Raw genomic sequence first — 24,183 nt, 5'->3', positions numbered from 1 at the left:
CAGAAAACAGAATGGATAACTCCCGGATGAATTAGAGACAGGAAGGATCTGCTGAGTTGATCTGCCAGAGTGTTCTGAATGCCTGGGAGGAAGGACACTACCAGATCTATCAAGTGGGCAATACAAAAGTCCCAGAGTTGGATGGCTTCCTGACAAAGGGGGGAAGACTGTATCCCTCCCTGCTTGTTTATGTAATACATGGCCGCTGTGCTGTCTGTGAACACTAAGACACAACAGCCTTGCAAATGCTGCTGAAACGCCTGGCACGCAAGGCGGACTGCTCTCAGCTCTCGGACACTGATGTGCAAGGCCAGCTCCTGAGATGACCAAAGGCTTTGAGTGCGAAGATGTCCGAGGTGAGCACCCCAGCCGAGAGATGACGCGTCCGTTGTCAAGGCCATAGAAGGCTGGGGTGGATGGAACGGCATCCCTGCACACATCAGGGAGGGCGTCAGCCACCAGTCGAGGGAGCGTATGATGCTCGGGGGAATGGTTACTATCATGTCTATGGCGTCTCTGCTTGGGTGGTATACTGAGTTGAGCCAAGATTGGATGGGACGCAGGCGCAGCCTGCCGTGTTTGGTCACGAAGGTGCAGGCAGCCACGTGACTCAGGAGACCGAGACACATGCAAGCCGAAGTTGTCGGGAAGTTCTGCAGGCCTCGGATAACTGTTACCATCGCCTGAAACCGAGGCTGAGGTAAGCAGGCTCTGGCGAGACTGGAGTCCAGAATGGCCCCAATCAAGTCTATCCTCTGTGTGGGAACCAGAGTGGATTTCTCTGTGTTGATCATCAAGCCTAGACGAATGAATACGTCCTTGATGATGCCCACATGATAGGAGACTTGTGAATTTGAGGTCCCTCGGATGAGCCAATCGTATACGGATATGGAAAAACATATCCGACGGTGGTGGAGGGCGGCGGCGACTACAGCCATGCACTTTGCGAATACTCTTGGGGCTGTAGAGAGGCCAAATTGTAGGACCGTAAAGTGGAAATGCTGACAGCTGGCCACAAACCGGAGGTACCGCCTGCGAGGAGGATAAATGGCCATGTGAAAATACACATCCTTCATATCTAGGGCGGCATACCAGTCTCTGAGATCCAAGGACGGGATGATGGTCCCCAGGGATACCATGTGGAACTTCAATTTTATCATGAACTTGTTGAGTTCTCGCAGGTCTAGGATAGGTCTGAGACCTCCCTTCGCCTTGGGGATTAGGAAATAGCGAGAGTAAAACCCCTTGACCCTTTCGTCGTTTGGTACCTCCTCTATGGCTCCCATGGCAAGGAGCGACTGCACCTCTTGTAAGAGGAGTTGCTCATGAGAGGGGTCCCTGAAGAGGGACAAGGATGGGGGATGGAAGGGGAGGAGGCAAAATAAACTGGAGGTGGTACCCAAGTTCCACCGTGCATAGGACCCAACGATCTGAAATTACGAGGGACCACGCAGGGAGGAAAAAGGAGAGGCGGTTGGAAAAAGGAGGAAAAGGATCCTGGAACGTAACTGGTACGCCATCCTCGGGCGTAACTTCAAAAGTTAGGTTTTAGCCCCGTAGGTGGTTTAGAGGGACCTTAATTTTGGCCCCCTTGGGATCCTGACTGTCATCTACGGCCGGCCCTACCCCACCTTCTACCAAAGTCCAGCCTTTGTCTAGGCGGAGGGTACAGGTGGTACCTGGGGACGGAAAGGCCTGCGCTAAGTCACCGGCATGTGCATGCCGAGAGAGCGCATGATAACCCTGTTGTCCTTCAGGCTTTGTAGCCTAGGGTCCATCTTTTCAGAAAACAGGCCTCGACTGTCAAAGGGCAGGTCCTGTATCGTATGCTGAAGTTCTGGTGGGAGGCCTGACACTTGGAGCCATGAAATAAGCCTCATGGTGACTCCCGAGGCCAGAGTCCTGGCTCCATAGTCAGCTGCATCCAATGAGGCCTGAAGGGAAGTTCTCACCACCTTTTTCCCATCCTCCAAGAGGGCTGCAAATTCCGGACGGGAGTCCTGGGGCACTAGCTCCGTAAACTTGCCCACCGCCGCCCAGGAGAGGACGAAGATGAAAGGCCAGGGACAAGTGGGTCCTGTGTGGCCTCGTGGACCTGGATGCCCTCTGGCTCCCTTGGTAACTCAGACTCTGGTGGGGGAGCTGGCACTTCCTCCATAGTGGGAGGAGGGGGAGGCTGATGGTCGCCTCCGACACCCAGTGCTCCGATTCAGCAGAGCGAGATGGGGCTGGAGGTACACCTTGGGCCTGGTGATATGCCCAAGGCATCCAGAATGACCACTGATGGGTGCCTTGATCTTGGGCCTGGGTCTCCTGGAAGATTGTAGTGGGCACATTGGGGTCCTGGTCCTGTGTATATGAACTGTCCGCCTGCGACGACACGGATGGGTGGCAGGATAGCCATGGAGGAGCTGAAAAACCCTCTCTGGTTGTTTTTGCTTTATGAGGCCCCGGGGATCAGTATTGGGAGCCATACGGGTACCAGGAACGAGATCGGGACCTACGACTGGAGCGGTGCCGGGAGGTCAACCAGGATCTCAAAGCTCGGCGTCTAGATTGGCTGCGAGAGTCATTGTGTCTGGAGCAGTGCCGGGAGCTGGATCGGTACCAAGAGTACCAGGCCGGCGAACAGGACGCTGATCTGGGCCGCGAGTACGACCGGTATCGAAGAGGTGATCGGTGCCGGGACTGTGAGTGGCGTCAGGACCGGGATTGGCAACGGGACCGGGAACGCCGGCGGGATCGCGATCGTGAGCGGTGCCGTTCTGCGGTGCCAATAGAAGGTGGTCTTATAAGGGTAGGCTTGCGCCAGGGGTTGAGGTAGCGCAGTCTCAGTCACTGTGATGAGATCCCTCGCCGTGGAGAACGTCTCCGGCGTGGAGGGAATCATGAGCTCAACCACTGCTCTTGGCGGGGAGCTTTCAGGGACAGGACTCGACGGCCCTTGCGGGACCAGAATCGATGGTGCCAAGGTAGTCAGTGTCGCGACAGGTGTTGGTGCCGGGCAGTCCGATCTATCCAGGTGCTTCGGCTGCGACGCAGAGGGCACAGAAGCAGCGGAAGACCTAGGCCTCTTCATCCTAGGGGAAAGAGAACGGTGCTGAGGAGGCACCGGAGATGGTCGGTGCCAAGGGGTCTTAGCGGTGCCTGTGCGATCCGGTGCCAATCTGGCCATAGATTGTCCAGCGCTCGGTGCCGAGGGCGGAGGAGTAAGAGCTGCCTTCATCAGGAGCTGTTTGAGACGAAAGTCCCGCTCCTTTTTTGTCCTCGGCTTGAAGGCCTTGCAAATGCAACACTTATTGGCAAGGTGAGATTCCCCGAGGCACTTAAGGCAGGAGTCGTGAGGATCTCCTGTTGGCATCGGCTTGTGACAGGCCGAGCACGGTTTGAAACCCAGTGAACCGGGCATGGACCCCGGCACCGGGTGTGGGGAAGGGGCTAATCCCCAAACCCCTCTTAACTATATACACTAAGTAAAGAACTACTAAAAAATAACTAAGTATAGAAATTTCAACTATATACACAAAAATAACGAGAAAAACTACGAGTAGCTAGGGAAGTGGAGGTCAGCTAAGCCGCGCTCCACTGTTCCAATGACCGACATGGGCGGTAAGAAGGAACTGAAGGGCCGTTGGGTCAGCAGGGGTATATATCCAGCACCATGGTGGCGCCACTCCAGGGGGCGCCCAGCCGACCCACTGAGTGTTGCTAGGGTAAAAATCTTCCGATAAGCATGCACGCGGCACACACACACCTAACTGGAATCGATATGAGCAAGCACTCAAAGAACTGTAGATTTTTTTTTGTTACATAACTGCACTCAAAAACAAAACAACGTAGAACTTCAGAGCCTACAAGACCATTCAGTACTTTTTCAGCCAATCGCTAAGACAAACAAGTTTGCTCCATATACAAGAGATAATGCTGCCGCCTTCTTATTTACAATGTCACCAGAAAAGTGAGAACAGGCATTTGCATGGCACTTTTGTAGCCAGCACTGCAAAGTATTTACATGCCAGATATGCTAAATATCCGTATACTCCTTCATGCTTTGGCCACCATTCTAAAGGACATGCTTCCATGCTGATGACGCTCGTTAAAAAAATAATGCATTAATTAAATTTGTGACTGAACTCCTTGGGGGAGAACTGTATGTCCTCTGCTGTTTTACCCGCATTCTGCCATATATTGCATGTTACAAGCAGTCTCACATGACGACTCAGAATGTGGTGTTCATTCTAAGAACAATTTCACTGCAGATTTGACAAAGTGCAAAGGAAGTACCAATGTGAGATTTCTAAAGATAGCTACAGCACTTGACTCAAGGTTTAAGAATCTGAAGTGCCTTTCAAAATATGAGAGGGACGAAACGTGGAGCATGCTTTCAAAAGTCTCAAAAGAGCAACACTCCAATGAGGAAACTACACAATCTGTACCACCAAAAAACAAAATCAACCTTCTGCTGGTGGCATCTGACTCAGATAATGAAAACGAACATGAAAAAATAACTGAAATTGAGACACAGGAGTTAATATGCCATAAACTGTGTAGGGGTTTTATAACATATCTTCCTTTAATGCTCAAGTGTATTGCATGCTTTGCATTGCACTAAGTAAATGTAATCATGCTAACAGAGAATCTAACTCTGATTATAAAGCTGAAAAGGGTACTGTATCTGATTCAGCTTGCACAAATACAGAGCATTGTGATACCTCTGATCATACTTTTATTCCCAAAGATTACCGTTATAAACATTTTATAACCCCATCATCATCTTCCCTGTCTCAGACCGTGAAGAGAATATAACAATGAAAAATGACAAAATTTAATCAATAAAAATGTACAAAACATCAATTTATATTATTATGGTATAAGAATTCGGACCATAACTGCAGACAGACTTAGAACAAAGGATGCAGTTTGTGTTATAGAAATTGCAATTGTCTGCATACTCAGCAGGAACCACAGTGGGCATTCTTCCTCCATATAACAAGGTTTTTGCTTGCTTAAAGAAAAAGCTGTTTAATGTAAAACTGACCTAGCACTTCCTCACCACTAACCAGAACATTAACACCACTGAGGCTGTTCTTTCAATGGTCAGTTTTGTCTTGCCTCTCTCCTGCACTCTGCAGAGAGAGTGATGAACATTACGGAGAAGAAGAAAGGGCACCAATGCAAGGTAAGGATAGTTTAATCTTCCCAAGAGCAGCCCTGGAAGTGTTATTGCTCAGATTGGTATGGCAATCATTTTAATAGTTCACATAAGTTTAAAATTTAAGGAAAACCAAACGTATGCTTAGCAAATGTGTCTTAACATGTCTAGTTGATTCCTCAATTCTCTGATTATTTGGGTTCACTTGCTTTGATTGGCTTTACGACTACTCCTGTATTTGGAAAGGTATTTAAAGAAACACAAAATAGGACAGGAATGTCCCGAAACACTCCAAAAAAGCTTACATCTTGGTAAACCATGGGATCCTTTGAGGCAAGCTTAAATATACTTACTGTTAAATAAATACTTATCTAAGTCAACCTGCCAATACACTATTTAACATAATGATCAGACTTCACTTTTCAGCTTAGTACAACTATGATCCCTTTATCTGATCCCAAATAAGTAACAAAGCAAATGAATAAACAGTTTAAATTAAATTTTCATTCTTTATGGTAAATATAAATGTTTGAACAAACATACAGTACCTCAGTTAAATACTCAAAAGAGCCAGAGACTGGGTAGGCCTTGATAACAAACTTTGCTACAGAGGGCATATTGATAAAACCTTTCCAGATGAAGTTCAGTCGAGCCAGGAACAGAGTTTCACTTTCAACAGTACCAGGTGTCTCTGACCTAAAGAAAATAGGGGTTAAAAAAATGATTAGACTGTGCCCTTTATAATTATACGTGATCAGGAAAATTAGTACAATACTTGAAATCTACCTCACTAAAAGTAGCTATATGAAAGTAAGATCTGTAGCATGATTAGAATTGTAGAGTTAGAAGGGACCAAAACGGTCATATTAAGTCTGTCGTGGGATACTGAATTTTCAGTTATTTTGCTGAGGAACTTGTGTAGTTGATCATAAGGGAAAGGGGGAGAAAGCCAGATTTCTGAGTTTCCAGAGCAGTTTCTAAAAATTACATGAAGAGTTGTCAGGTAACATACAGAACTTTATTTTGCCAGTCTCTCTTCTAAGGCTACTCAGTTTCTCCAGATTGAGAAAATATTTAGGAGAGATACAAGTGTACCTTAACAGGTTTTTTCAAACCCTGTCCATCTGCCACTCCCCATTGTTATCACAACACCCCTCTTCTGTATCACACCATCTGTCCTTCCCCATCCCTTCTTTCCACTGACTCCATGTCCCCATCCTGGTATCCTCTCCCCTCTACAGTTTTCATCATCTCTACCTGATCCTCTCCTCCTCCATCCCAATCTCCAAACCAGAACACACAAAGATCCCACATCCAAACACCCCTCTATTTTGGTGACATTTACTCAACCCCCACACTCTTTTTATTCCCAACGCCTCGACCTCCCACAACCAGCCTGTCATAAACAGATGGTTAAGGGTTAATGTCTCTTTTACCTGTAAAGGGTTAAGAAGCTCAGTGAGCCTGGCTGACACCTGACCAGGGGACCAATGAGGGGACAAGATACTTTCAAATCTTGGTGGAGGGAAGTCTTTGTTTGTGCTGTTTGTTTTGTTCGTTGTTTGCTAAGAGGGACCAGATGTGCACCCAGGTTTTTTCCAATCTTTCTGAATCAGTCTCTCATGTTTCAAAATAGTAAGTACTAGCTAGAAAACATGGATTAGTCTTATGTTTGTTTTCTTAACTTGTAAATGTGTATTTTGCTGGAAGGATTTTTACCTCTGCTTGCTGTAACTTTGAATCTCAGGCTGGGTGTGTGGGGGGGAAGTCCCTCTAGTCTATATGAATCTGAATACCCTGTAAGCATTTTACACCCTGATTTTACAGAGATAATTTTTACTTTTCTTTCTTTTATTAAAAGCTTTCTTTTTTAAGAACCTGATTGATTTTTTTCCCCCTTGTTAACCAAGGGGATTGAGTCTGATAACCAGGGATTGGTGGGGAGAAGGGGGGCGGGAGGAGGGGGAATGGTTTATTTCTCCCTTGTTTTAAGACCCAAGTGGTTTGGGTCTTGGGTTCCAGGGAAGGTTTTGGGGAACAAAAAGTGTGGCCAAACACTATATTTTGCTGGTGGCAGTGTTATTCAGATCTAAGCTAGGAATTAAGTTTAGAAGGGTCCATGCAGGTCCCCACTTTTTGGACGCTAAAGTTCAAAGTGGGGGAACAAAACCTTGACACAGCCCCACCCCTCTCAATTCACCATTCCTAACCTCACACACATCCCCTTCATTCCCCATTCTCCTTCTCTCACTTTCTCTGGGGCACCCGCTCCATCTTCAAAAACATCAGAGCCATCTATAATCAGAACCATCTATTAATATATTGCTCCCTCCCACTTCTGGCTCAAAGAGATCCGGATCCCTTCATCTGACTCTATTTTGCAGCTGCCCTCTCCTCTCACATTCTCCTCCCTGAATCTGACAGTGGTTGGGGGCATTCAGCTTCTCCTCTCCAAGTCCTGCCAATTCCAACCCCCTCCCTCTCCTGTCACTTCTCATGGCCTCGTCTTTTGAAGAGCACTGACTCCTCTCCTCCTCCATGTTGCTGTCACCTACTATCGGCCCAAATCCTCACCATCAGCCTTCCACTCTGATTTCAACTCCTGGCATGCTCTCCTTCTCTCCACACAATTCTCTACACTGATCCTCAACGACTTCAAATTCCACATTTATATCCCATCAACTCCTTAGCTGCAAGTTTCCTTGCTCTCCTCCTCTAACCACTCCACTTGCCCCAATGACCAACCCATCTCCTGATCTCCCTCACCACTTCTCTCATCCCTTCTCTTCTCCTTAAATTGTCCCTCTCCTCTGGCTCCTTCCCCTCTTAAGACTAACCTGCTTCTGTCTCTACCATCTTAAAAAAAGCCCACCCTTGACCTCATTTGCCTCTCTAACTACTGCACCCTCTCCCTTCTATCTCTAAGCTCACTGAATGTTCTGTTTACAATCACTGTCTGGAGTTCTCCTCCTCCAATTTAATTCCCAGATCCTCTATAATTTGGCTTCCCCTCTCACCAAAGTCTATTAATGACCTCTTCGTATCTAAATCTCAGAACCAGAACTCCATCCTCATTCTCCTTGACCTGGTCAGTTGCTTTTGATGCAGCTGATTATATTCTTTTCCTTGAAATCTTGTCCTTTCTCGGCTTTCATGACTCTGTCCTCTCATAATTCTCCTACTTACACATCACATTCACCACTTTTGCTGACCAACTCCGCCTCCATTAAAATTATATAAATGCGCAACAAATACAGTAACAATTCACACCACATTCCTCACCACTGCACTAGAACACAAAATCTTAATTCCAGCCTTAGCAATATCAACATACATGTCTTCTAAGCATCCCTGCACTGGTGAACTGTACAATGCATTATTTTCCGATGAGAAAATGTAAGGATGGAATTAATGTTTGTAATCACTGCAACCTATGCAATGTTATTTATTACAAGAGTATATCATGTTTTACAGAGATACCCCACGCCTAACAAAAAAATTACAATCTCATCTATGCACAAATTCATGAATTATAAACAGCCATTTAAAGTTAAAGTAAACTAATCAGAGACAATGCTAACGATGAAGAAATCTGTAATCAATAGAATCTCAAACCCCACAAATCAATCTCAATCAAACAAAATCCTGAGGGCCTGATTTTCAAAGGTGCCGAGCATCCTCAAAACCCCTTAACATCAACTAAAGCTTCAGGTAATTGGCATTTCTGAAAATTAGGCCCTGAATGAATGCATTCAAAAATATCAACACACTTTGGCTTTATTTGATTAGGAGAGGTTTATATCAATCCTAGGGTTAATGGGCACCCCCAGATCCTCTAGATTAGTGACTTCGAACAAGAGAGTCCCCAGCTGATCGTTACTGTCAGGAGAGATAGACAGATATGGTGGGGGGGCGAGTGGGGGGAAGAGAGGACGAGGAGGAACCATCTCCAGGACAGCTAGAATCCCCATATTTAGCTTTATACATTAAAAGTAGAAACCATATTTAGTTTTATATATCAAAACCAATACAATCTTTAACAAAAAGCTTTACCTTTACTCTTTACCATGTCATTTATAGGCATGTTCTATATCCATCATCAGAAAATGTATGGTGGATCAATTTAATGAATAAAGAAAAAGAACATGGGAAATTGAAGTTTCAATTCTTTGAAGGTTGGAAGGGGAGAATTCATTGAAAATTCTCGAAGAAACAAACACCGGTTTTAGAAAACTGCATTTTTCTACTATTTTGAAATATTTTAGAACTGCAATTGGTCTGTCAAAGTAATGCCACTTTACACTATAAGAGGTACAAAATGCCAGTTACTTAAAGAAGCATTTAGACAGTTTGATCACTGTGATGAGGTGTACCAGACCCTCTGAGGCCACTGCTGGAGGCCTCCTGACCCTGCCACAGCACACCCCAGAAAAGGGCAGTGGACAGAGTCCTCCAAGCTGCCTAAAGTGGCTATGTGGGACACAGACAATCAGAAAGGGGCTGCAGGGAGCAGCCAGTCAGGATCCAACAGGCTAGTATAAGAGGAGCTGCAGGGCCAGAGTGAGTTCAGTTCCCTGCTGAAGTTGGATGGGCATGAATGGTGTGTAGCTGGCTGAGGGAGCTACAAGACCTCGGACTGGACAGTGCTGGCAGAAGCCAGGGAAAGCGAGAAAGAGCTCTGGGCCAGTTGCTGGGACTCCATCAGGACAAAGCCCTGAAGTAACAGTGAAGGTGGTGCAGGGCTGCAGGGAAGTGGCCCGGGGAATTAGAGCAGTGGCGCAGCTTAAAGGAACATGGCAGACAGCTGCTATATACAGGGTCCCTGGGCTAGGACCTAAAGTAGTGTGCAGGACAGGGTCCCCTCCACCCTCATTAGCCACTGGGGGAAGTGGCCTGGATTTTGAGGCACCTCAGAAGGGGAACTGAACTCTTTAGTGGCCCAGAAAAAGACCTGGGGCCTGAACCACCCAGACAGGGTGAGGACATTGCCTCCCAGAGGAAGCCCTGAAGTACAGCTCAATACTAGGGCTGAGATCACTGACTACAGGACTAATTAAAGACCTGAGCCCAATGAGGGCCACAGGGAGAGAAAATGAAGGCGCGCACACACACACACACACACTTGACTATGGAGTGTTCATGAGAGATGAGTGTGCCCCCTAGTCACACAGCATTCTCTATTTATAACTCATCATATCTCATGTTTTTACTTATATTACTTACATGAATCTTAGCTTGACAGAACAATCATAAGGGTTTTTTCATACAGATAGCACAAGAAGTTTATTATTACCTTGGGATAGATGAGAATGCTGGCTTTGACAATTCTTGTTTATCATCTTCTAATAATTCTGAGGCTAAAATATTTGACGTTGCAGAAAGTGCATCTGCTATGTTTTCTGCTTCATTGTCTGACTGTTTACGTGCAACTCCTACAGACACTTTCACATTTTTTGCAGAAAGGTCATCAGTAGGTGGTGCCATTCGACCTGGAGAAAGGGAATAAAAAAAATTATTTTCTACTAATAAAGAATTGGTCTTTATCTCAAAAAAGGGAAAAGATACCAAACACTATCAAAGCTGGAAGAGTTAAAGAAAAGCTAGAGCAGCAACGAGACAGGCACAGTTCCTATGGGAGCTCCTTCATTGACTATGCCGCACTATCAACTTCCATACTGTCTGTAGGCCTTGCTGGACCATGACTAACCAAAGTCCGGAGGTGAACCAGTGCAGGACTTGACAGAATACCAGCTAACCGAGTAAGCGCATTCCAGACCTGCATGGATGGTACAGGAGCACACAGATTCCTCATAAAATAAGGAGGGAATGACAGGATAATAGATGAGGATGTTTCATTCAAACTACAGAGTACAAATTCAAGGATGGTCACTAGTAACATATGGAAAGTAAAACATAACTTGTTTGTATCAATGTATAAAAGGAGAAGTCATAGGAGGAGGAACAGCTTTGCACCAGTGTAGCAGACAACACTATATTTGACTGTGACGTTACCCTGTCATGGGCACATATGTGTTAAGTGTCCCTGTGACCTGCTGGACAGGATGCTAATATTGTGCTTTGCTGACAATAAACCTAGCCAAGCCTTCATCACCAACACCAGTGCTCCATGAACAGCGTAAGAGCAGCACAGACACAAAGCAGAATTAACAGCTCTGTCTCTTTAAAGTTTACTAGAAAAGTAAGATGATGTTCCTTCCTTATCGGCAAATTGGGGGGATAATGAGGTTTAAAAGCAGCCCCCCCCCCCCCCCTTTTTTTTTTTTTTTTTTAAACTTTTAAGATATATGTTTGGAAAGCATTACCTATGTGGTAAGTGTTATTAATTTTAATACATTTTTACTATAATTACCTATGCAGATTTTACAGTTAAGATCAAAGAGATGATTTTTGTGTTGACTTGTTGTATCTGGAAATGAAGATTCATCTACTTCTTTATCTTTTTCAATCTCTTCTGTCTTCTCCACTAGCTTTATCATAGTAGGTTCCTGTGAAAGGTCAAGCAATCAATTTCAGTTAATAGAAGACAGTAACATTTATGCTTTATCAGAAATTCTTAATTGTAATGTTATTTCAATTACTTCAGAGTCAACCACTTGGGAACTTTCAACACTTTCATCTTCTCAAGTGAGAGACTTTTGCTTTGGTTACAGTTTATTATTATTTTAAAAAACACCACGCATCACAAGCATTTCAAAAGATTTAAGAAAAGTTAGGATATCAAATGTCATGATTTCTCCAGAGTAATAAATTAAGGTACGATTTAAAACCTAACTATTGCCAGAGAATCACAAGATAAAGAACACAACAAAAAGCCCTTAAAATTTAGGACTTAAAAAACCACTACTAAAACCCTCTGTATAAAGAACAAAATTAAATTCAGTTATTTATTTTAATATCCTTTTAAAACAAAATTATATATAAACCATCTGTATTATTTATGCACGATAATTCTACTGCCTTTTTTTTAACAAACAAAATCAACCTTCTCTTAGAATTAAAATAAAGTACCACTTATTCACCTGAATTTCCATAGCTACTTCTTGTTCTTTTATTGGAGCATCACTCTCAATTTCTATTTCTCCTTTGTGAGTAATTTTTGTTATTGGTCGCCTTTCGACTTCCCTCTGTTCTTTCTCAATCATTTCAATTGTCTAAAAAACAGTAATATTACATATATTTACGCTACATTAGACGTGATATGGCATTAGAAGTGAATACTTGGAATCTGAAATACTGAAATAGGACAAAAAATTCAAGTCACAGGTAATTTTAACGAAGGCAAGTAGTTTTATGAAATACATACCTACTATAGTGTGTCAAATCTTCACCTGCCATGCCACTGACTGCTTATCATATATCCATGTATCAAAATAAATTACAAGCAAGTCCTTCTCTACACATTTTAGGACATGCTACTTTAAGTTTTCAATAGCTGAAGAAAATTTTGCTAGCCCTTTCCCCACAGTATGTGTGTGTGTTTATCTATATAAATACAACTTAGAGGACAAACTATGAGATGTAGCATCTTTCTGTTGTTTCATTTTTAATCATATAGTCCCAATCTGGTTAACAGATTTCATGTGTTATCTACAAAACAAATATCTATCTGCCAAACAATTCTGTTAAGGATCACTTCATGAATTTTGCAACAGGTTCCATCACAGAGTCAAAACGCAGACAATTACCATGTTATGAAACACATTCCATGATAGACAACTACTGTTTCTCTACCAGGAACATATTTCAAGAATAGGATAACTTGCCTTGTCCCTCGACTGAGTCAAAGAATTCAGTAAGCTCTATTTTTAAAGAGAATGAATCATTATATTTGCTCTAAAATAATTCTGTTGCCCAGTACATGAGACAGGATATTTAACAATTACAATGGCAAGACTGAAAAGCTTTACACATGAGGGCTTTACAACTAAGGTGTTTCCAGTTGCATCTGTACAGTAACTAGCACAAGGGGGCTGGGGCTTCTAGAAGCTGCCACAATAAATAATAAAAATTTCCATTTTCTCACTATATCTTACTTATTTCCTCACAAACTCTTATAGAGGCAGCATCACTCCTAATTAAAAAAACACCAGTCAGCTTGTTTGCACAGGTAATTTGCTACTATAACAGAAAAGCCCCTAGTTTCTCTGGTGTATGGTAGAACAGGCTAGTTCTAAATTCTCCAGGATGGCCTCTGGCGTAGCAGATCAGAAATTCTGTGGCAGCCTCATAAAATTAAATCAGTACAGTATCCACGGTTATTGGAAAGGCAGAGGAAGAAGTATATTAATTCTTTGGGGCGGGGAACTTGTTTTTGTTTGTATAGTGTCTTGCACAATTGGCAACATGACTGGGACTCCAAAGCACTACTGCAATACAACCAACAAAAACTTAAATATTTAACCTTGATATTTAAATCATCATCGAGTTCCAGAGTAAGCATCCCATTGTGCAGAACAAGGGTTGCTCACACTTCTCCAAGGTTTCATTGTGACTGCAAACTCAGCCAAACAGTATTTAGTTGGCTTACACCAATTCTGAGCTGGAACATTTTCTTCACAAGCTTAGATTCTGGTGCACAACTCTGCAGCAAAGGATGGGCTTGCAGTCACAATCAAACACAGGAACAAGAGTATGATTTCAGTTTACTGCAAAGAAGAGATATTTTAAAAATTGAGATGTCAGGTGATCAAGGTTTGATTATATCTGAAACAGCTACTAGCCTAAGGGTACAAAATACAAGTTAATATACACTGTTTAACTTATGTACCTGTCAAGCTTACTACAGGTACACTCAGGTGGCATACACCAGTTACAAAAATCCTGTGCTTACAAAACTGCCTCTTCAACACAACACGTTTGCCCTCTGTATTAAGATTAAATTCTCAGCATTATCCACAGACTATTCATGATAAAACCACTGCTGCCTGTGGACCCTGTCCTAAAAAAGTCTGACTATAGGCATCCTGACCAACCAGCCAGAGAATCAGGAGGAGTCACCAGAATTACAAGTGCCTAGAATGCAAGCAACAGTACACTTTATCCATCCAGTGATTCAACTCATGACGGCCAAGTTTATCTGGATTCACACACATGCAAAACTGTCTTACAACTTTACAACAAACACTATGGGGAGATACAGCTTCAGCTGATGTGAAATAATGTAGCAGTACTGAAGTCAGCAGTTTAAGCCCTGGTTTACACTACACGGTTACGTCGAATTTAGTCCGATTAGGTCAATCAACCCCGCTCTGTTGACTTAAAGGGCTCAAAATTGACTTCTGTACTACTCCCCAGCGAGGGGAGTAGCACTAAAATCAACCTTGCTGGGTTGAATTTGGGGTAGTGCAGACGCAAATTGACGGTACTGGCCTCCGGGAGCTATCCCAGAGAGCTCCATTGTGACTGCTCTGGACTGCACTTTGACCTCAGATGCACTAGCCAGGAAAAGCCCCAGGAACTTTTGAATTTCATATCCTCTTTGGCCAGCGTGGCAAACTCAGCAGCACAGGTGACCAGGCAGTCCCCCAGAATCATAGAGCATAGAATGTTTCTACGCTCCCCCTATCATCTTCATCCCTGAGGTTATCGCAGATTAGAAGGTGAAAAAAAACGCACTTGTGATGACATGTTTTCCGACCTCATGCAGTCCTCCTGCACTGATAGGGCATAGCTTAATGAATGGAGGCATTCAGCGGCAGAGGTCCAGAAAGAATTAAGTGAGCATGAATAGCAGAGGCAGGATGCAATGTTGAGGCTAATGGGGGAGCAAACGGACATGATGAAGTGTCTGTTGGGGAAGCAAATGGACAGGATGAAGCATCTGCTGGAGCTACAGGAAAGCCAACAAGAGCACAGCCCCCCCGCATCATCCACTGTATAACCGCCTATCCTCCTCCCCATGTTCAGTAGCCTCCTCACCCAGACGCCCAAGATCGCAGATGGGAGGTGGGGGGAGGGCTCTGGGCACCCAGCCACTCCACTCCAGAGAATGGCAACAGCAACAGAAGGCTGTCATTCAAACAGCTTGATTTTTAGTGTGGCTACAATAAGCAATGTAGCCTTTTCCGTACCTTCTCCCCCACCCCACCCAGGCTACCTTGTCCCTTATCTAATTTTTTTTTTTAATTAATAAAGAAAGAATGCATGGTTTCAAAACAATAATTACTTTATTTCGAAGGGGGGAGGGTGGTTGGCTTACAGGGAATTAAAATCAACAAAGGGGGCGGGTTTGCATCAAGGAGAAACACACACAACTGTCACACTGAAGCCTGGCCAGTCATGAAACTGGTTTTCAAAGCCTCTCTGATGCGCTGTGCGCCTTGCTGTGCTCTTCTAATCGTCCTGCTATCTGGCTGCTCAAAAATCAGACATCAGGCAATTTGCCTCAACCTCCCACCCTGCCATAAATGTCTCCCCCTTACTCTCACAGATATTATGGAGCACATAGCAAGCAGCAATAACAATGGGAATGTTGGTTGCTCTGAGGTCTGACCTAGTCAGCAAACAGCACCATTGAGCTTTTAAACATCCAAAGGCACATTCTACCACCATTCTGCACTTGCTCAGCCTATAGTTGATCTGTATCTACCTCTATAGCCTTCTTACGTAGAGTACCATTGTCTGACATTTGTAGAGCAGCCACTTGGTCCTCCAAGCACACATTTGTCAAACCCTGTGCATTATGTCAAACCTGTGCCCTACTCAGGGCCCTCTCTCTGACACTGCGATTAGGGCAGGGCAGTATTATCTACTGCAATTCCTGGCCAGAAAATAACGACCACCCGAAGTCCCGCACCCTGCCTTGAGATACACTGCATTCGAAGTCAACCTAGGCGGAGCACCCCCAAGGGACACTCTCTCGAAGAGAGGATTGAGTAACTCCAGGTGACATGGGTAGGACAATGTAGGATTTGCTTATCGTTTATTATGCAAGGGCCCAAGGCTTGGGAAGCACTCGAATGGTGATTTGTGTGAAGCAGAGGGCCTCATCGAATTGGAGGCCATTCAGGAGGCAATCATACGAGAGTCAAGGGAGAATATTATGGACTCCTTTTTTCCCCGAGGTAGGAACCGTGACCAAACCGCTAGGAGCTTGGAGAAAACTAAGAGGGGACAGTGGAAAGGTCGAATGGTAGAACTTCTGTATTGGAAATAGCATTGGAGCCGAGGGTTAAAACGAGAAAAATTGGTCTGATGGGCCTGGGTGGATAGTGACGTTGAAAGTAGCAGGTCTTGGTAGGTCGAGGGCTGAAAACCCATCCACCCTGCTTCAGGGCTGGACATATGGTGGTTGCGAAGTAACCATCTTAACTTTTGCTTTTTTGACACATTTGTTGAGCCTCCTGAGAGTCGAGGATCAGTCGCCATCACTCCAGGTTTTTTTTATGTTAAGAAATAAGGGGAGTAGAACCCTTTCCCCTTGTGGCATTATCGGCCGCGCAACAAGTTCGATAGCGAGCGCGCAATTGTAAGGAGGATGATGTACTGCTCGTCTTGCCGGAGGTGTGGCTCGTGAGAGGTGTCCCTGCAAGAGGGACACGGGAGGGTGAGTGGGTGGAAGGTAAGGAGAGGAAGGGGATAGATACCAGCTGTGATGACCTCTAGAACCCACTTGTCGGGTGATTAATTCTGCTGCCATTGGTGACAAAAATGGCTGCTTTAGGCTCCGGTGTCCAAAGATAGTTGGAGGCAGTGCATACGCTGAAGTTGGGACATGATGTGTATTTATAGAGACCCTCGGACCAAAGGTTCAAAATCTGCTTATTAGTGGAGGAAGTTGGGGCATCCCTGAAGAAAATTGGGCGACTGTTCCGCTGGTATCTGGATCTCTGGCGTTGGTGTTGGTGTTGTTGATATTCTGAGATCTTGGGAAATGCTGAGTATATGGGGGGTAGCATGGACAGTGGTAAGGTTGATATCTGTACTGTCGCCTTCTGGTTGTAGGGGTTTGGATGCCTAAGGATCGAAGAGTTGCCCTTGAGTCCTTCATTGAGTGGAGCACCTCATTAGTGGTGGAAGCAAAGAGTTTATCACCATCAAAAGGGAGATCCTCTATGGTGCTCTGAACCTCGCGAGGAAAGAGGGAAGAGGAGAGCCATGAACCTCGGCGCATGACCACTGCCGTAGCGGTGGATCTTGCTGTGGTATTGGCTGAATCCAGAGCTGCTTGAAGAGCTGTGCGTGATATGATTTGGCCCTCGGAAACTAAAGCTGTAAACTGTTGTTTCTTGTAGTCTGGAATGTGTTCAATAAAGTCCACGAACTTGTTATAGCTTCTATGGTCGTACTTTGCCAGAATTGCGGTATAATTGGCAATTGGAAATTGTAAGGTTTGCGACCCAGCAGGTCTAAGCATTTGCCTTCCTTGTTGGCTGGGGTATGGTGGAAATACTGTTGTTTGTTCCTTTGACTGGCTGCGTCCACTACCAGTGAGTTTGGCGCAGAATGTGAGAAAAGGAATTCAGAGCCCTTAGAGGGAATGAAGTATTTACGGTCCGCGTGTTTGCAGGTAGGCTGGCTTGTGGCTGGAGCCTGCCAGATGGACTTGGCTGATTCCAGAAGGGCTGCATTAATTGGTAATGCCAGGCTAGATGAAGAATAGGGTTGCAGGATGTCCATTAACAAATGTTGTTGGTCCGGTACTTCCTCTAGATTGATTCTAAGCTCACTGGCAACCCTTTTAAAGAGATCCTGGAATTTCAAAAAATCGTCTGAGGGAGGTAGAGGGGAGGGAAGTAAAGCTTCTTCAGGCATTGCTTCAGTTGGCACTTCAGTTAGTACTGGGTCAGGAGCAGGAGTTAATTGATCCTGAGAAGGGATGGTGCCACCAAGTGAGTCATATGATTTGGACGTTCGCGTCTCGTCGGATTGGAATAGCGGGTGTGCTGCCGAGGGAAAGATGCCCATGGTGCCCAATACTGCCATGGTGGTGGAAAAGGCATAGGTGGTGCCATCCAGGGGTTAACACATCAGGAGGCAAGGTCTCGAGGGTGGTCTGAGACAATTTTCCTGGGCCCGTGGGTGACAGGACTCCGAGGATGGAATTCTGATTGTATTGAAACATCACCCTGTAGTTCAGACTCCTCCTCACTGGAGGAAGGCTGTTCGGACCCTGAATCATTCGTAAGGGAGAAGCAGTCTTTAAGAAAGGGCGATTGCAGCGTAGGTGACACTAGGAGGTCACTTGACTGATTAAATGGCAGCGCTGAGGCAGCTGAAGGTGAAGGCTGATAGAATTGCTGTGAGGGAACCCAGGCTTGCACTGGAGTTCTTAGTCTTGGCTCCGTGCCAAGTAGCGCTGCTAATGCCGGTGCCGTACTCGATGCTGCGCTATTAATAGCAGGCTGCGGTGCCTCGGGGGAGCCTGATTTGTTGGCACCGCGTTCATCGCGGTGCCGATAGGTGCTATAATCGAGGCAGGCAACTGAAAGCCTGTCACCTCAGCACCGGAGCCTCGCACTGCCGCCAAAAGCACAGGTGGGTTTAACGCGGTGCCAGAGGAGCCCGGCTCGTCGAAAGTGCTCAGGCGGGGGAGCACCAGTAAGGAGACTGTGGATCTGACCGGAGAAGGTTTGTGTCTAAGGGCTTCTTTTGAATTTGACAGAAGGTGTCCTCGTTTTGCTGCTTTCTTCTGCTTTTTAGAAGTGGGAGAGCTGTGTTGGTGAGCAGAGGCAGAGTCCATGCCAGGGTCTGAGGCAGACCCTAGGGATTTTTGAAGCAAAATAAGTTTAAGTTTTATCTCCCTGTCCTTTCTCGCTCTGGAGCTTAGTTTAGTGCAGTGAGCACATTTTTGGAGAATATGGGTCTCCCCCAAATATTTTATGTACTGTGAATGTCCATCGGAGAGAGGGATAGCCTCCTTACAGGAGGAGCAGCGCTTAAAGCCTGTAGAGCCAGGCATATCTGAAGTGGCTGAGAGAACAAATCTTTTTTTTTTTTTTTAAACAGTAGAAAAAAGGTAGGTAACACTAACGAACAACTAACTAACAAGAAACTGTCTAACTACAAGTTATTTTAAGATGAGGAAAGAAATTCTTTAAGGAGTCTTCTGAGCTCCGTCTCAAGCTGGGGACAGTAGAGAAGGAACTGAGGGAACCGGCTGCGCATGCTCACTAGAGGTATACTCAGAGCAGGGGCCAGGCTCTGAGCATGCGTGGCCGCTACGAGTACTGCTGCAGAAATCTCCGATCAAAGGCGCAGGGGTGCACCGACACCTAGAGTGGAGCACCCACAGGGACATCTCTTGAAGAAGAACAGGTAATCACCAAGTGATCTGTCTCCTGCTGCCCATTCCCAGCTTCTGGCAAACAGAGGCTAGGGACACCGTCCCCGTCCATCCTGGCTAATAGCGACTGATGGACCTATCCTCCATGAACTTGGCTAGTTCTTTTTTTGAACCCTGTTATAGTCTTGGCCTTCACAACATCCTCTGGCAAAGAATTCCACAGGTTGACTGTGCATGGTATGAAGAAATACTTCCTATTGTTTTAAACCTGCTGCCTATTGGTTTCATTCTGTGACCCCTATTTCTTGTGTTATGAGGAATAAATAACAACAATTCCTTATTTACTTTCTCCAGATCAGTCATGATTTTGTAGGCTTTTATCAGACCCCCCCCCTCAGTCGTCTCTTTTCCAAGCTGAAAAGCCAAACTCTTATTAAACTCTTCTCATAAGGAAGCTGTTCCATAACCTTAAACATTTTTGTTGCCCTTTTCTGAACCTTTTCCAATTCCAATATACCTTTTTTGAGATGGGGTGAACACATCTGCATGCAGTATTCAAGATATGGGCACACTATGGATTTATATAAGGATAATATGATATTTTCTGTCTTCTTATCTATCCCTTTCTTAATGATTCCCAAAATTCTGTTTTTTGTTGGGTTGTTTTTTTTTTTGTTTGTTTGTTTTGGGTTTATTTATTTTTTTTTTTTTTGACAGCCACTGCACATTGAGTGGATATTTTCAGAGAACTATCCACGAGTCCAAGATCTCTTTGAGTGATAACAGTTAATTTAGACCTAATCATTTTATAGTTCAAGTTTGTTACAACTCGTTGTAAGACCTTAGGGAAAAAATGACTTATTTGGAAAAACTGGACCTGAAAGATAACTGAGATAGAAGTAGATGCCCCAATTATTAAAGATAGTTAATAAGAAAAGATTGTGCATGTTGAATCAATACTAACTGCAAATTGGCCAAAATCTGATTTTACCGAAGTCAGCAATAGAATATGACATCATTTGTTTGTTAACGGACATAAAAAGATGAACTCTTAGAAGGTTCATTGCTAATACCTGCCTGATTAAGTTGGAGCTGACCAATATGGGTCTAAGCACCACTGGGTTTAGTCTGTTGGTTAGTAGGGAGGGGCATCTCTCCCCACCACAGCCCTGAGCGCCTGCGTGGCATTTAATAGGTGTCTTCCCAATAAAAGAGGACCATCTGTAATCTTGTTCCCACTTTCAACCTATGGCCAGAGTAATGTCGCTGCAGGAGACTTAAATGTGGATGTCTATTTTGAGATCCCCAATGCTTTTCAAACTAAACTATTAAACTCCCTATAGTTTGAAGAAATTATTTCACTGTAGATCATTCTCTTAAAACTGCCAAGTCAGATTTTTAGCCTCTACTACTTTTTTGTTGGTGCAGGGGACCGCTCTGATGTGTCAGATATCAATAACAGACACCTAAGCTAGGGCTGTCAAATATGAAAAGCATCTCCCCTCTGAGGAAATCTGTATAAGTGTTGGGATGACCCCAGAATCTTGCTACTAAATGAGGGTGAGGAGGAAAACATCAATCTTAAGACAGAGCAGAAGGACAGCAGTAGAACCATCTGTACCGAGAAGGGGAAAATATCCGACTCCTGGTTTGGATCCAGGAGCTACCGCTCACTTTACTGACACTACAGTTCAGTGAACCCTGCTCACCAACTCATGTTCCCTTTCAAAGCAGCAACTGTCTGCATCTCTCACTAGGTGGGACTTGGACCACCAATCAGTAACATCAAATAGTTGGTTCACCTAATTTAAACCTTTCTCACCACAAAATGACTGAAATGATCCCATAATCCACCTCTTCACTCTTCTTTTCAAATCACAGAATCATAGAATATAAGGGTTGGAAGGGACCTAAGGAGGTCATCTAGTCCAACCCCCTGCTCAAAGCAGGACCAATCACCAATTAAATCATCCCAGCCAGGGCTTTGTCAAGCCTGACCTTAAAAACCTCTAAGGATGGAGATTCCACCACCTCCCTAGGTAACCATTCCAGTGCTTCACCACCCTCCTAGTGACTAGTGAAGAAGTTTTTCTAATATCCAACCTAAACCTCTCTAGGGTGACCAGATGTCTCAATTTTATAGGGACAGTCCCGATTTTTGGGTCTTTTTCTTATATAGGCTCCTATTACCACCCACTCCCATCCTAATTTTTCACACTCTTTATCTGGTCACCCTAAATCTCCCCCACTGCAACTTGAGACCATTACTCCTTGTTCTGTCATCTGGTACCATTGAGAACAGTCTAGATCCATCCTCTTTGGAATCCCCTTCCAGGTAGTTGAAAGCAGCTATCAAATCCCCCCTCATCCTTCTCTTCTGCAGACAAAACAATTCAAATTCCCTCAACATCTCCTCATAAGTCACTTGCTCCAGTACCCTAATCATTTTTGTTGCTCTCCAATGGACTCTCTCCAATTTTTCCACAACCTTCTTGTAGTCTGGTGCCCAAAACTGGAAAAAGTACTCCGGATGAGGCCTCACCAATGGCAAATAGAGGGGAATGATCACGTCCCTCGATCTAATGGAAATGCCCCTACTTATACAGCCCAAAAGGCCATTAGCCTTCTTGGCAACAAAGGCACACTGTCGACTCATATCCAGCTTCTTGTCCACTGTAAATGCCCCCCTTAGGTCCTTTTCTGCAGAACTGCTGCCTAGCCATTCAGTCCCTAGTCTGTAGCAGTCCATGGGATTCATCCATCCTAAGTGCAGGACTCTGCACTTGTCCTGGTTGAACTTCATCAGATTTCTTTTGGCCCAATCCTCTAATTTGTCTAAATCCCTCTATATCTATCCCTACCCTCCAGCGTATTTACCACTCCTCCCAGTTTAGTGTCATCTGTAAACTTGCTGAGAGTGCAGTCCACGCCATCCTCCAGATCATTAATGAAGATATTAAACAAAACTGGCCCCAGGACACCAACCCTTGGGGCAGTGCGCTTGACATTGGATGCCAACTAGACATTGAGCCATTGATCACTACCCGTTGAGCCCGACAATCTAGCCATCTTTCTGTTCACCTTATAGTCCATTCATCCAGCCCATACTTCTTTAACTTGCCGGCAAGAATACTGTGGGAAACCATATCAAAAGCTTTATATACCTTTGAATGTAATAGTTACAGGAGGGTCACATCTTACACGGGGGTTAGGTTCTGAAGTCAGCACAAAAAATCGCGTATAGTCAAATGCTCATTGAGTGGAATGGCGTGTGGAATCATCCGCACTACAGGTACAGTATTATTGCTATTTTTCTCCATTTTTTTTTGTTTTGCCAAGCGCGTATAGTTATAAGCACATTTAACTTATGCGATTTTAATGCAACTCCACTGTACTGCATTCACCTCCCTGGGCTTAGCAGATGGGAGTATGGTCTCTACCCTTCCTTCATCTCCTTAGCCAAGTCAAGTGCTATCCAACTGGATTTTTTTCAATAAGTATTCTGAATTTCTGAAAGTGTACAGGTAACTTGAAAACCAAATAAAACCGAAAGATCATTACACATCTCACTCTACAGCTGTAGCTGACAAATCTTACATGTCTGTTTTCTCTTTGTCTCCAAGCAGCTAGCTCTTTAGAAGCCAGCTCTTCTGGGCTCATTCTTATGAGATGATCAGGGGTAACCTCTCCTTTCAGCACTCTCTTAAATAATATCTGGAAGAAGGACAAACATTAATTACTGATGTAAAAAAAAAGCTGATTTCTAACAACAAATCAATAAGCAGCAAATTAAAACTAGAGTAGCAGAATAACCTTTCGGAATATATTCTATACTTAATGCCAGCACTATACATTCTTATCTAAAACCCATTATTCCTGGGAATACAAGTTACTTTACAGCAATTTCATATCTTAAGAGGTATTATTGTGGAAAGCATTAATGGGTTTTGTGGAGGGAAACAATTCTGTAGGCCATTAATTGTTTTCCCTACAGCAAAGCCAGAAATTGGTTAAACTTTTTTCTTTAAACATTTCGTATTTACAATTAAGGAAACACATAATAAGTTGATGTTCAAAGGGAAAATTAGCTTAGACCCAATGCAGCCGTGATTTCATGAAAGATATTTTTCAGATCTTTAAAAAGAATGTAGCAAATTCCATACAGTACTCAGCAGAAAAAGGGTCGGAGAAGAACTATAGAGGCTAGTCTGCACACAGTTTTTATACCAGTTTAAATCTCTTTAATTAAATGAGTGCAATCCACTTGGGTAGCTGCGTAAAGCAGAGAAGAAAAACTAGTTCTTTGTACTCCAGAAGTAGGATCTGTAGAAGTTTTTTTATTACCCACGGAACAGTGAGCTCAAGGTTGCATCTTGTCACCAGCATTGGACTTATATAGTGATCTACATACCAAGACAGGGACACGTAGTTATCAAGGAGATACAAGAATGGTGAAACAGAAAATGGTCAAGAACAGAGGATGGATAGAGTTCCATGAACCAGGATAATTTTCTTGTTAAAAATCCTGATCTTGAAGACAAGAAGAATGATGGCCGGTAATGGGTGGGTGGGAGGGAAGGGAGGTGATGCAGCCTAATGGAATGTCTTCACAGGAAAATGTTATTATAGTAGTGGTGTGGATTAGGGGATTGATAATTCTGAAATGAATGAAATAAAGGTGAAATGGAAGGATAGGCTGCTGGATAGAACTGAAAGTGGACATGTGTAAAATGGGATTATGAGCAAAGCAGTCGCTGAAAGACAGACAGTAGGAGAGAAACAGGCT

General features: G+C 44.2%; 1 protein-coding gene across 8 annotated transcripts in view; it reads right to left on the bottom strand.

Annotated features, from left to right (window-relative positions):
• Positions 1 to 24,183, bottom strand: part of PHF3 (PHD finger protein 3) — an 86,688-nt gene that overhangs the window by 13,702 nt on the left and 48,803 nt on the right. For all 8 annotated transcript variants that reach the window (XM_032796366.2, XM_032796399.2, XM_075063742.1 and 5 more), the window contains 5 exons: positions 22,995 to 23,111; positions 12,193 to 12,324; positions 11,523 to 11,658; positions 10,446 to 10,641; positions 5,701 to 5,848 (listed from right to left, as the gene is read on the bottom strand). In XM_032796366.2, coding sequence (XP_032652257.1) covers positions 5,701 to 5,848; positions 10,446 to 10,641; positions 11,523 to 11,658; positions 12,193 to 12,324; positions 22,995 to 23,111 — 729 coding nt within the window. The remainder of the gene's footprint in view (positions 1 to 5,700; positions 5,849 to 10,445; positions 10,642 to 11,522; positions 11,659 to 12,192; positions 12,325 to 22,994; positions 23,112 to 24,183) is intronic.

Source organism: Chelonoidis abingdonii, chromosome 3 (genome assembly GCF_003597395.2).
Source record: "Chelonoidis abingdonii isolate Lonesome George chromosome 3, CheloAbing_2.0, whole genome shotgun sequence".
NCBI lineage: Eukaryota > Metazoa > Chordata > Testudines > Testudinidae > Chelonoidis > Chelonoidis abingdonii.
Note: the sequence above shows the minus strand (reverse complement) of the source record. Positions and strands in the feature narration are given on the sequence as shown.